The sequence below is a fragment of the Cupressus sempervirens genome, chromosome 9 (assembly GCF_028749045.1).
Source record: "Cupressus sempervirens isolate cs-2001-9-10 chromosome 9, ASM2874904v1, whole genome shotgun sequence".
Taxonomy (NCBI): domain Eukaryota; kingdom Viridiplantae; phylum Streptophyta; class Pinopsida; order Cupressales; family Cupressaceae; genus Cupressus; species Cupressus sempervirens.
Genome location: NC_143126.1, coordinates 789,448,610 through 789,462,791, shown reverse-complemented (window position 1 = coordinate 789,462,791; position 14,182 = coordinate 789,448,610). Strand labels below are relative to the sequence as shown.

The window sequence follows — 14,182 nt, the reverse complement described above, 5'->3', positions numbered from 1 at the left end:
CCTTACAATGCCTATGGCTACATAGTCATCCTAAGGAGGGGGACATATATGTGTCCTCTTTGTACATAGTTTCCATGAAGAACAAACACATAGTCTGAGTATGGATTGGAGTATTTCAGCCTTAAGCACTTGGTATGATTTCTAGGTTACCCTCAAATCTATGCATTATGGCTTCACGTATCTTCTGCACACGCAAGAATATATGCTAAAACTCATACATATGGGTAAGGCATACACATTTGCTAAATCTGCTATGGATATCAGTGATACTTCTCCATCCCAAGGACACATATCTTTTTTTTCCTTTGCTAAATCCCTCTTAGGGTAACACAAACACATACTCACTCTGTGATGATACTTGGAAATTGAGCCATGGGTGGAAACACATACATACACATGCATGCATAAGCCGCCGACAAGCATAGAAGATTGACTATCAGGCCCAAAAACCCGCTAGACCATTTGATCCTAGTATTTCTTGTCAAGATTGACTATTAGACACACAAACCTATTAAATCATTCAATCCTACTTCATTGTGATTCATATTAAGGAACAAAAACCTTACTAATCAATCATTCCCTCTCTCTTCGTACTTTCATGTTGGTGGTATAGAATCATGAGGGATGCAGACTTTTATGATGCTCTTACCTTTCCTTTATGGTTTCTTATATTTTGTAATAGCCTTCCAAATATGATATTAGTGAATGAGACATTTTTTTAGCTAAAGTCTCTCTTCACTAATCGATTTGGGCCTTAGTACTAACCCTTTTTGTACCTTTTTGTCTTTTTTTCCTTTTGTTTTCTTTGGCTTTTTTTGGTGCTCTTATGATTGGGAATGGAGTTAAGATCCTAGGTTTGGAGGCTTATGTCATTGGACTTGGTGATGTTCTACCTTGATGTGACAATGTCTCTCTTCTCTTCCTTTCTTTACTGAGAGTATGACTTGCCTCAATTCTGCTAAAGTGGAGGCTAAATGTACCATCTTAAAATGGATGCACTTAATTTTGAGACCTTTTAGCCCTCCTTAGTGTAATTTTGGTTTCATTTTCTCCTCTTCTCTTCCATTTCACTCTTCTTCTTCATCTCTCACTTTTTGACATGGTCTTCTAGGTGTTGTTTTGATACCCTTTTGACCATATCTCTTGTTCAGTTCACTATCTATTTGTCTCATCTGCACTACATTTTGGAGTTTCCTATGGCATTTTGACCTGTCTACTAGGACTAGGTCAACCTAGACTCAGTTGACCCAGGTCGATCTAGTCCCTGTTGATCATAGAGTTTGGGGCCCAAAAGTTCTTAAGTTTGTCAATTAATTTAATTAGTTCCCCAATTTGACTAAGTTGATTTTCCACTTGAAAAACTAGTATAAAAGGAGGCTTGGGGGCTTCATTCTTATATCTCATTCTCAAGTTATCTTCTCTCCACAAGAAAGAAAGTATTCAAAGAATCCTTCTTCAAGAATGCAAGTATAAGCATCTTCTTCTTGCATCAAGATTCTTTCTTCAAGGTGGTAGTGGAGTTTGCTCTAAGGAGAAGATCTATCATTCCAATCCATTCATTTTCTTCTATTATTCATCGGTGACATGTCACATACATTTCCATACATGAGGTTTTGGCTTCTTTGATTTCCTTATGGTTTCTTTGATTCAAGGCTATCACACTTACATACTTGATCACATTCAAAGGCAATTGCATCTTTGAAGGTTGGGAGCAAGAAGGAGTATAGATCTGGAACCTACAATTAATAAGTTTTTTGGAGTCGTCAATTTCAGAGTTGCTAACTGCATCAACTTGGTGGAAAGATGTCTTCCCAAGTCAACCTAGTGCTTCAATCTTAGATTCTAGGAAGATTTTTGGGTTTTGCTCCTTTCATAATTTTATTCTTAGATCTATGATTAGAAGTTCAGAAAATATTCAGATCCAAAAGTTTTTGAGTTTAAATACATCTTCCTCTACATATTTCAAGGCGAGTCTTTCATATTTTGTTTCCTTTCATATCTTTACCCTAGATTTGCATCTTGATTGGGATGATTGTATCTACATACCATCTAGATTTAGATTTCCTAAGCGATTAGTTCAATTTCACATTCATGCTATCATATCAAAGGGGAAAAGAGCACATTTGCTTGTATTGTATTCCCTCTATACTCTGGATTTAGTATTAGCACCCTTCCTCTTTTGGGTCCTAGCTAATACAATTTGAGTTAGAAGCGAAATCATATTTGGAGATTCCCCTCTTTCCTTTTCATGTTGCAATTGAATGGCTTAGTGTCCTAGTAAAGTGGAAGTCTATAGTCCTATTAAAGGGCTTCCATTTTACCACTAAACAGTAACTGATATTAAAACCAATGAAAGACTTACTCTTAATGTATCCCTATATAAGGGAGTATGGGTGTGCATCAAAACAATGAAATTTTTTTGAAATAAACAATGCATATTCATACTATCTTGTATGAGGAACATGAATGTTATTGACAAAAGGGTATTAAAAGAAACTCATTTTTATGATGTGATAATTTTAAGCCAAAAATTACATAGTACAAATTGAGGACCTCCATAACATACTTAACTTCCTTCTCACTATTATGAATGAACAACATACTATCATCAACAAAATGATTGTTAAGAATCACAGTCTCATTAGGAATAGAAACACCCTTGATCAAGTTCATTTGGTTGTATTTTTGTAGCAGCTAGCCAAGAGGATCTACAGTAAGAACATAGAGGAAGAGAGATAAAGGGCAACCTTGTGTTATAGACCTTTGTAGCATAAACAATTTTGTCAATGACTTCTTAATAACTAGATGTGCATTTGTATCATTAAATACAATTTGTACATGCCTACATAATTTAGGGCCAAACCCAAGCCATTGTATCATCTTAAAAATGTAGCTCTAGCGCATCTTGTCATAGGCCCTATCAAAATCCAACTTAACAAGTATAGTATCTTGTCCTAATTGTTGAGCCCACTCCATGGTTTCCCAGGCCAAAATAAGATTATCAAGAATGTATCTTCCACCAAGAAAAAACTCTGTTTGCTTAGGTTTCACTATCATTTTTGTCATGGGTTTGATTTTCGAAGTTAATGCTTTAGCAATAATTTTATATGATGTATTAAGTAAGATAATTGGATGCCAACCTAACATAAAGTTATCATTCCTCCCCTTTGGAATAAGTTTGATTAAGCCTTTATTAATACTAGAACCTAAGGAACCTTCCTCCATTGCTTTCTAATAAAACAAATAAGAGTCATCTTTAATATGTTGCCACATAATTTGATAAAATTCAATAAAGAGACCATCTACCCTCGGGCTCTTATTACGAAACATTGAAAAAACAATGTATTCTAGGTCCTCCATAGACAAACAATGATCTAAGAATTTACTATGTTCTACATCCACCTTTTTAGGAGTATAATCTTTAACAATATCTTCTAGAATAGCTTGTATGTCTTGCATATGGATCTCCTTTTTAAACAACTTTTGATAAAAAATCAGAAATAAATTTTTAATCTCGTTAAGATTGGTATGAGGAACTACTGCCTCATCTTATATCATCCCAATAGTCTTTTTTGATGTTTATAATTCAAAGAACTAAAGAAAACGAAAAAGTTAGACCCCTTTTGCCCTCCATCCAATGAAGTGTGACCCTTATTTTTGCACCTTGACCCCTGTAAGTGTCAAGTTTAGGAAGTTGAGATTCCAAGGCAACGATGGATGATTGAAAAGAGATTATCCGGATTGGTACTACGAGGAACTCCTGCCTCATCTTGTATCATCCCAATGTGCTGATTTCCTACGAGCCTATGGTAAGAAACTAGCTTGGCAACGAAAGCGAAAAGAAAAATCCCTTCAGGAAAACTAGCTCATACAAGGAAACGTCCATACATCTTTTGGTGGGCCTTCTGTCTCTTTCTTCTTGTGTTATTTACATTCATTTTGTGATGAGGACTGTCAAACATTCGCCAATAATCGAATGAATTTGGGTGCAAACGATTACTTTCTTTAAGAGCAAACAACAATTTATAAGTATGTTTCACGGTGGTTTACGTTGGAATCGAGTGGATTGACTTATGAACTCTACACTTGAATGGAAGCCATTATTATTATACTCAATTTTCCTTTCATTGCATTCTCTGTATCATTCCAGGAAAGAAACCGCAGTGATGAATGTATTGTATCTTCCTTCAAATGGACCACTCTTATGATCTGCAAGTTACATCTACATACACTATTATTTACCATTGATTGTTCCTGAGCTCATGATGGATGCGAACCGGTTGTACGACTTCATCTTATGACTTTGCCCTCGGAGGATAGATATAATATTAGCAACTACATAAGTTTCCCATCATAATCAGTGACCCCATTAGTGAAGAGTTAAGACTTAGTGTGCTTTACATTTCTTATTTATCATTTAGGAGGATATTCTTATATATAATATAATATGAAACAATTTGAAGTTGAGCAATCTGAATGAGTTACTTGAAAAGGCGAGACTTTACAAAATCCCACTTTTTTATCACAGAATTATAGTTAAAGAACTGACAATAAAAATAATTTAAGAAGTGTTACTAGGTTATAGGTTACACTTGATTCTGTAGACTGTCATTACATATACATATATAAGCGTATTTTAGTGGAAAAGAAATTATTTGAAAGAATCACCACTTATAGCAAAATCTGGACAATTAAAACCACTTAATGGCTTCAAGTTAAAATGACCATCAACAATCAATATTGAACTTACAATGAATAGCTAGAGGAACTTTTGTTGCAGATTTTACCAATTTGAACCGTTGGAAGTTACTACGGGACAAATTTTGAAAGATTTGATACCAAATCAATATGCCCATTTAACACTGGACATGCCATTCAGCATTTTTGAGGATTAAAATTTGAAACTATGGGTTTCTTTACAATGTAGTACTTAAAGAAACAAAGCGATTTCTTGAGCCAAAATTCCAAGATCCTTCAAATAATTAGGTATAAATTAACAATGTTTATAATCTTACACACGTTTCAATAACAATAAAATCCCACAGGCCTCATATATAGAGAATGAAAGCATACAGGTGATCATTCAAGCGCAGAATTATTCATCTCCCGCTGATGGATAATCCTGACAAAACAACATGCATTTATATCTCAAACTCAGTCGTAGAATACAAGGAGAGTAATTTTTGTTTATCTTCCTTACTCTGTTTTTTTTGTTTCATCTTCCTTACTCTGTTTTGCAAAATTCTGAAGTCAATTGAAATCATGATGGATAAATCGTCACAAACTTCTCTCCGTTGCATTCTCTGTACCAGTCCAGTACTCTTTAACTGCAATGAGAAGTTTCTCTCTTGCGAAGGGACCAGTTTCATGATTTGCAAGCCAGCTCTTCCATCTCATGCCACTGATTGTGTTTTGTATTTTCACCAGAGTATCTATATCATCTCTCAATATCACGGTTCCTTCTGGACGCAAGATACGGTCCATCTCCAAAAGAATGTCATCAACATCACATCTGCATCATCGAATTCTCATAAAAAATCTTTGAACATACTAGAAGATATGTGGTTTATAACGAACTCTTCTGATTGATACCGAGGGAGCTACATATTGAGTTTTAATTTGACAAAGAAGCATCAACCTAGACCAACAAGAAGTGAGGGAACATGTTGGAAAAATTCTAGGCTAGACAGAAACAAATCAAACATTGGAGACTTTCATGTGAATAATAATATCGGATTGTCACAATTTGTAATGAATTATTGAAAGTAATTTCTGGATTAGATTGTGTAGCAATTTTTCTATCAACATTTTAGATCACATTCCATATCTTTCATGTGACTGAAAGAAATTGCAATATTTACAAAAGAAAACAACAGTAGCACTAAAAATACAGTGTCTTTGGCATTGTAGTCTTCAGATCTATCAGATTTACACAATCCATGCTAATGTAATTTTAACTTTTAGATTTGATTGTGTAGAGTTTTTATCATCATTAGATTTTGACAATCCATAATGATAAAAAACTGTATCCAATCAAATGCAAAAGTTAAAATTACATTGGAATCTTCAGTTCAGTTATTACAACTATGCTTTATAGATGGTCTTAAGCCAGCCATAACATTGAAAAGCATTCCAAATTTCCTGAAGTGTAGGCTACATTACCTGTCTTGGTACATGCTTATAACTCCACTTGCATGAATTAAATCATATGATCGGGGATATGTTGAGAAAGATTCACACCTACATCCAAGCAAGACATTAACACCATTTAGGGAAGTGACTTCATATGGTTGGTACAAAATAGGTGATTCCAAGTTGAACAATTTTTGAAAAACATTAAATGTATATTAGAAGAGAAGGTGCAGAGTGGCATTACCAATTATGGTAAGTACCAATTAATCCCCGCTCATATATGACACCGAGTGTGTTGTCTTTAGCTTCTACTGGAACAACATTCATAACCCAAACAGGGTCACTAGCTAAGGCAGCAGAAAAACCACCCATATGAGCATTCATGTCCATGATGTTGCGATATCTGACATTGGCAAGTGGACTAATTAATTTTTTGTAGCTTGTAACACGATCTTTCCAAAGCTGTGTATCTTGGGTAAAATTTTCAGCCGTCATTCCTATCATACTTCCACTACTTATTCGAGGTGGGATGGCTGTTAAACGTAGCGGCCACTTTTCTAGGATCCCTCCAGCAGTATCTTGATTATCATTGACCTGTGGAAGGGTACTTACGCAAGTTTTCATCTTCTTGTACCTTTTAAATGGGTGTAAAAAGCAAGAGAGAGTCAATCTTGTTGCAAAACCCAAGTAAGTAATAAATTCTAAACAGTCATAAAGTTTCAAGGCACAAACCAACTTAAAGTTCTGTCATTTTATTTATAAATATTAAAAGATGCCCTGAGGCTCTCTGAAATCTAATAACTTAATCCCATTCCATAAATCAGATTGTAATTTGAAGTGCATACCAAGCAGCATCGGGAGGATTATCTTGGCAGAAGCGGGGAACCTTGGAGATTTTACGGGTTTGTTGACAGTTCATGTGATTTGATGCCTTTTGCCAAATTGCAAGGTCATTCTTTTCAACAATCTTTTTCCAACATAAGCTAGTGGCAAAATCTTCAATTTCATCTTGTTCTTGCTTCAAGTCCTCAGCTGTCCGATTCCAGCCCTTAAAGTGCTTCTTCCAGTGTATAGGAGGTCCAGATAGAACCCAGTAACCACCAGGCCTCAATATCCGGTCAACTTCAAACAAGTACATGCCTCCTAGCAATGGAAATATATGTAAATCAGGTGCATGATGAATGCTTATTTCTAATGGGTTTAAAATACAAACCAAGATGAAGTCAAAGCGCCCTTTGTCGCACATTTAGTGTATCTTTGGAACATCGATGAAGGATCAAATATCATACCATACTTATTCCATGGAATCAGACATCGTGAACAATGAGCCATGTCAAACGCTCTTGCTGGATATGGAAGCCTATTGGATGCCATGATCCCAATCATAGCTGGAATTCCACGTTCTAAAGCAAATTGGACCTGAGCTTCATGTGAATCTCTTGGTGCAAAGGACATGGTTAAGATATTCCTCTTCAACAAGTAAGCACCCCAGCTAGCAACCTGAATGCATGAGATTCCACAAAAATTAAGCTTGAAATCTGAATGCATTACAGAAACATGGTATTACATGAAAAATGCAAGATACTGCAACTTGCAAGATCTAACCAAGATAAGTAAATAAATATGATGAATGGAAGCCTTTCGAGTTTTACATGAGACTCAATTCAAATCTGATCCACTAATTTTAATCTCAAGTTACAGAGATGCGACTACTGTTGCAAAGAGATCAAACCGCTGAAGGTTTACTACCATTTGTCTACAGTTAGGTTTGATCGCTGTTTCACCAGTCACTGGAATCGCCTGGGTTTCCAGAGACCTCTGGGACCTTCTCTTGAAAAATTTATCTCAAGCCATGCCTTTGAAGTCAGGCATCCTAACCACTGTGAGTTGGATTTACCCAAATCTATGCGGCTCAAAATTGAAGAATGATTAGGTTTTGCACATGATGTTTTTAGTGGAAACATAAGAAAATTGACTCTGTTCAGGTTTGGATGAAAAATATAGAACCCTTCTCTAAGAACAATATTCTATAAAGATAGTGTTCTGATCAGTCCCCCAATCTTGATTAACATTTACTATTTTACTTTCCATTAAATCAGTTCAACTATGCAGAGCAGCGAACCTGGAATTCTTTTTTCCCAGGTTACTTATACCGATCAACATGAAGCCCCACCCTGTGCTGACTTTTGCAGCTTGTGCGTATGTTCATTAGTAAGGGCTCCTAAATCACCTATGGTGTCATATATATGCGTTTCACTCAAATAAGGTCGATAGTTTCGAAAGAACAAAAAATAATAGCAAAAATTAAAATAAAGAGAGAAACATACCCCGCAGCCGGTATCAATGGCAGTCCTGATTGTTCCATCAGTCAAAGGGATCAATGCATTGATATTATCAATGTACGCATCTGCACCATGAGGAAACATGGTTCCACCACCGGGGAAATGAAACTTATCCCCAACAACTTGAACCCAGTTCTGTACGGCCTTCTCCACGGTTAGCTCCCTGTGTGGAACATTTGCGAACCAAGCAAAGTCTCTACTATTCGGCCATGAGAATGGATTTTTATATCCTGGCGGAGCAGGTATAAGGCATTCCAACGACTCATTCTTTTGTGGGCAATGGCGTTCTCTATACATAAGTCTCTCTCTAGAAAACTTTAGTGACCTCGTAGAATCCTCACAGGGAGTATATTCACTGTACTTCATATCACAAGGTGGAAAAGACCTAGACCTATTTGAAACCTCATCTAATGATGCTGTATGATGAAATTCAAAATCTAATGACACTGAAGATGATGCCTTCACTGTATTAGAAACGCATTGTATTTCGTGTAGGGCAACAGGGGAGGAATTGTTAGTCCACACTCCTAATATATAGAACAGAGAGCACATTCCAGTTATTGCTGCCACTTGAATAACATTTCTCCGCTGAGAACATAGCTGGTGTAGTTTGATAGATGAAGTCCAATCCTTAACCATTTTACCTGCATGACATAAGGTAAAAATTTGCATCAGGGACAGATACCCATGCATTATTAACTACTTCTAGATCATACGGCATAACATGTTCAACATTCTACATTCCGGATCTCTCTAGTGAATCCATCATCAGGGTAAAAGTTATTGACATGCAAGCTTTTCACCCAGATGATGGTCCAGTAGAAAGAGCCAAAACGTCTCAACAGCTATGCGTTTATCCAGAAGCATGTAAACTCTCTCATAGTCAAAATCATATTAATGCTGCTTGCCAGTAGGATGGGCAATGAGGTCTGCCCAAGAATACGGCTAAAAAACATCAAAATAAAGATGGAGGGTTTCAAGGCGTTGGAACTATTTGGATGAAACATGGCGGGAATTTGAAAGCTTTTGAAAATTTAGAAAAACAGGGCAGATGCTAAGCAAATTAGTTCTCTTAAAAACATAACTGGAGACGGAATCCAGGAAAACAACATAAACAAAAGAATCGTCCGTGGAGAATGATCAATAAATGCAAGAAGAATAATCGAAAAGAAAAATAACATGATTTAACAACACTAACATAAAATGGTCGACTTTATAAGAAGAAAAACAGGAAGGAAAAAGCAACGGTTTAAAAGAGGAAGAACACGCTCTCTCTCTCAATTTGCAGAAGGCAACCATACCAAACTATGCCCATGTTGAAACTCCCAAAACCTTCCAATATTAAAAAAAACCCACATGACCTTTGAACAGAACTCTCACCTGATGCCAACTTGAACATCCTGGAAAATATATCTGGATTGCGCTGCTTTCAGAGACAGAGACAATTAAAAGTATTTATAGAAGACGCGACGAACACAAATGTGCTCGCTTAAGAGGCTTGACATGTGAAGAGAAGTCCACCAACTTTATCACTACCACAAGCACATTGAAAGCCCTTCAACTACACTCCATCTATACAAATTCCACCCACCAACTTCCCTAATAATCCTCTTCATTCAACCTGTCCCCAAACAATTATTCCTTTCCTCCTAAATAAATAGGTCACTTTCCAAATGTGTGATTAATTAACTGCTTCCAGAATTTTCAATCGAGCCTAAAAATCTCTCTCGAGGTTCTGAGGACCCAGCCATAATTGGTTTATAATAATTATCAATACGCCCATAATCCAAGCTGGAAACCTTCCGATTTCTGAGCCTGAATTTCCGTTGGCCTCAAAGATAAAAACAACAACGCAAGATCCCCGCCATGAAATGAAAACAAGGAATCAAATCAGTGTTTCTGTTCTGCTTCTGCCTAAACTTTTTGGATTCATACCCAAGGCTGACTGCTTTGGCCTTTTTGCTTGACCCTAGATTACATCACCTTCCATGCATTTTCTGTTGATTCCAGTAATCAGGCCACCATCTTATCATCATCTTTACTCTAAAAAACAAAGCAACCTTCATCTTGAGATTATTTGCACATAACCAAAATGGGCACTAATCAATTTAGAGTTAGACTGGGTTTGTTGGGTTTGTTGCTTTTGTTTTCCCTATTTAATGTCCTCCATTGGCTTCTGCTTCGAAAACAATTTTTTGGGAGCTCTGACATATTCAATTGGAAAATCAAACTATTCTGAATGGGCCTCATAAATTTTCGAATGCAACAAAAGCAGGTATTCCTTAGAAAGGTATTGTCGTATATTTGCTATTTGGGTGTAACTAATTTTCGACATATTTTCAAGTATATATCATTCTCATGTATTTCGCAAAAACAGAGAAGCCAACTCTTTCCTCTGTGATTTCAAATGGCAAACATGGAAATACTGGGAGGAAAATTGGAAACTTCTGCCAAAACCTGCTGTTTCCCTTCTGTTTATTCTTTAATTTAATTATTTGTCTACCGAATGAACATTCTCTTAAATTATGTAAAACATATGCAAGCTAGTTTGGAATTCAATGAATTTAACAGAATAAAGGTTGAGCGTGGTCAGTTACTAGCATTCATGTGGACTAGCGATTTTAACGATCATAGTGAAAAACTTATAGTGAGTACAAAAAGACCAAAGCTACTTTTTTAATTAATCCAATTTCTACAAGTTTAGAAGGGAAGGGAGTTTTACAGTCCACAACACTATGCCATAGTTTTTGGGTTTAAGTATGGTGACTACTTCTTCGAAAGTACGAGGCGTACATACCCTACTTCTAGTGAGATTTGAACTTGTGACCTCTCTTTCAGACGTATAGATACTTCAGATAAAATCGGGAAGCCCAAAATTCTGTTTACTGCCGCATAAAATATTGGAAATGACAACTGCATGAATTTTGACCTCTTACCATATATATTTATGTGGACTATTGGTGGACGCTTACACCCTGTTTTCCTTGCTTTTCTAAGAAAACTAAATAGTATCAGAGAAAAAGCATGACTTGGTTTCGTAACATATTATATTTGTATGGATTTGAGCAACATGTTATTTTATTTTCTCCGTACTCCAGAGCTTAGAAGCTTGGAACTTATCACATGTATTTCCGAAGAAGTATATAGATATCAAAAAGCATATACTAATGTGTACATTTTCTATACATATTAGAAATTGTACTTTTACTTTTTTATCACTTTGTCCAGCCTCGTGCCAAGAATAGGGATTCACAACTATGTATATGTCTCAATTTTAATGGTTAGGTTTTTAGATTTTTGTAAGTGTATAGATAAATAGAGTTGTTTTTCAATTTCTTATTGTTAAATGACATACCCTTTATTTTATCATTGGATGAGGGTTGATGTATCAAGATGTGATGTCAAAAATATGACACAAAAAATAAATTTTTAAAATTCTAAAAGCACCTGTGTACTTTTTAAAATTACAAGTACCTACGGCCCATTCCATTCCATTTCATTTCTCTTTGTTGTTGCCTTATTTCTCCTCAACAACGTGCACACAGCTTGTAAAACTTAAATGCCTCGTCATCACCAGAGATCAAGATCGAGATTATGTAGTATGTTTTCTACTTTTATTTTTGAAATGTTTTGTAAATTTTTACATTATTTTATAGGTTTTTTTAGTGTTGCTTTAAATTTATTTATTTATTTAGAATGCAATTGGTTTCTTATCAGAAAATGTGAATAATCAACTGCCAAATCCCCAACCCGATCAAGAGAATCAAAATGAAAACCCTCCACAAGAAGAGCAAAAAATTTCGCAACCTCAATTGATTGAAAGACCTCCTCCTGGCACCCAAGACAACATAATGAATGAAATAGAAAGAGAGAAAAATGAATTAGAAACAATCAGTGGTATGTTGAAAGCTTATGAAAAAACCAATCCGATGAGAGCACAATTGGCATCCTTCCTTGAGTCCATTATGAGCCATGTAGCTTCTGTTAGTGGTTAGTTGGATATTTGGTGTGTTAAGAGAGAAGAACAAAGAAGATATTATGCAAAAAAATTATCTTATAATGATGTAAGAAAATAGGACATAGCAAAAAGTAGCATTTGTGCATTGTTTAAAAAGCCTAGAACAAGACACTATTAAGCATACAACTAAAAGGTTCCCCATCCATTGGTGCATACATGATGATATTAGAAATAAATTTTGCGGTAGATGGTGGATGATTTTTGATGCCCCTCCCTGCAATAATCACGAGGTTTTAATGTATTTTTTAAAGAAATTGTATTGTGAATTTGTCCTTGGGGGGATCTCCAATTATTTTGATATGTTAGAATCTTAGGGTAGAGGTGGGGGGTCATCATCTGAGAGGTTAGGGGCACATCATGACCTTAATGTAGTTAGGGTACCTATTGTCAAGCCACAAGATGAGCATGTGATTATTCCTTCAGTTGTGAAGGAACATGTAGAGATTAATACTCTAGGGACTATCAATGCTTTGATGCAGACCCTCATTCATTGTGCTAGTCCATTAGTTGAGAAGGAGCCTTCTTTGCATCATGATCACATGTGCACATCATTTGGATCCTTATGCACATTTTGCAGTCATGTTGGAGACAATATGGATGATAGGCTAGTCACTGATGAGTTCCTGAGTGACACATTTGGCATTGACACACAGGTAAATTATAATTATAATAAACTAATTGATCACATTTCTTATGCATAGTAAATAACTAATTAATTAGCATGTCTTGACATTGTTCAAAATTCAGGGTAAGAGTGTTGATAGCCCTATTATAGATTCCCTGACCCTATTTTACGTCTCGTTGACGAGTCGAGAGGTATGTATCGATTTAATCATTTAAATTAATTCATATATTTATTAAGTAATCATATGAAGGATTAACAAATTTTTTTATCTATGTGCATCAGTTATCTATTGGACTATTGACATTTACAAAGGACTCTGAGCCTAGGAATGATACAAGCTTCGTAGAGGTACATTTGTTTCATGTTAATTTAATTCATTTGATTATATTTATTTCATGTTTCATGTTACATGTAAATTGTACTATATGACATACAGTTGTTGACATCCGAGATTCCTCCTCATCTTCGCCAATCCATCGATCGTGGAGTTGTCGCCGCAATGGCTAGTTTAGAGCCATTGACCAAGGTATGAAAGAATTTTTGTATTTTTAGTTGTTATTTATAATAGTTAGTATTGAAATTTTAAATCTTATTTATAAGTGATTATATTTATTAAACTGTTGTAGGGCCTTGTTACACCTAATCATCTGCAAGCCTATGAGGTGGATGTACAAAGTGAGTATTTGATGGCGGTAAGAAAATAATTAATTTTGTGTATACATATATTTGATTTCAATGTATAATAATTATTGATTCATATCTACTTTGTTTGTATCGGCTCCACTTAGAGAGGAGCCTAAACAAGAGGATGAGTGAGCATGTGAGGAAGACCCCATCATCCCCATCATCTCCCTCAATGCAATGACCGAAGACCTCTAGAGATTTGTTTCCCCTCGTGGGAAGGAGAAAAGATAAAGATAGACACACATGTATAGGCATTAGTGGACATATATCTTATATTTTATGTTAGTGGACATATTTGACATACATTTGATGTATATATGACATTTAATATTTGATATATGACATTATTAAACTCATGAAATTATTGGTTAATATATGATA

At 35.6% G+C, this 14,182-nt stretch overlaps 1 protein-coding gene and 1 long non-coding RNA gene across 2 annotated transcripts; one reads left to right on the top strand and one right to left on the bottom strand.

The window, feature by feature from the left end:
* Positions 1-4,970: 4,970 nt before the first annotated feature.
* Positions 4,971-10,715, bottom strand: LOC149541084 (putative methyltransferase PMT17). Its single transcript, XM_089802077.1, has 7 exons — positions 9,855-10,715; positions 8,460-9,118; positions 7,422-7,632; positions 6,978-7,275; positions 6,377-6,766; positions 6,163-6,240; positions 4,971-5,512 (listed from the first exon to the last, which is right to left on the bottom strand). The coding sequence occupies exons 1-7, from the start codon at positions 9,871-9,873 to the stop codon at positions 5,278-5,280; spliced, it is 1,890 nt and encodes a 629-aa protein (XP_089658203.1). The 5' UTR covers positions 9,874-10,715; the 3' UTR covers positions 4,971-5,277.
* Positions 10,716-13,551: 2,836 nt separating this feature from the next.
* On the top strand, positions 13,552-13,960 carry LOC149541083 (uncharacterized). Its single transcript, XR_016356104.1, has 3 exons — positions 13,552-13,643; positions 13,744-13,792; positions 13,906-13,960. It is a non-coding gene; the product is annotated as an uncharacterized LOC149541083 (long non-coding RNA).
* Positions 13,961-14,182: the final 222 nt, after the last annotated feature.

Excerpts from the sequence above, each read along its gene's own strand:
- LOC149541084 (XM_089802077.1), bottom strand. Across the intron at positions 7,633-8,459 it reads CCATTGATACCGGCTGCGGG|GTTGCTAGCTGGGGTGCTTA; the intron begins GTATGTTTCTCT and ends TCATGCATTCAG. Across the intron at positions 5,513-6,162 it reads ATAAGCATGTACCAAGACAG|ATGTGATGTTGATGACATTC; the intron begins GTAATGTAGCCT and ends TCGATGATGCAG.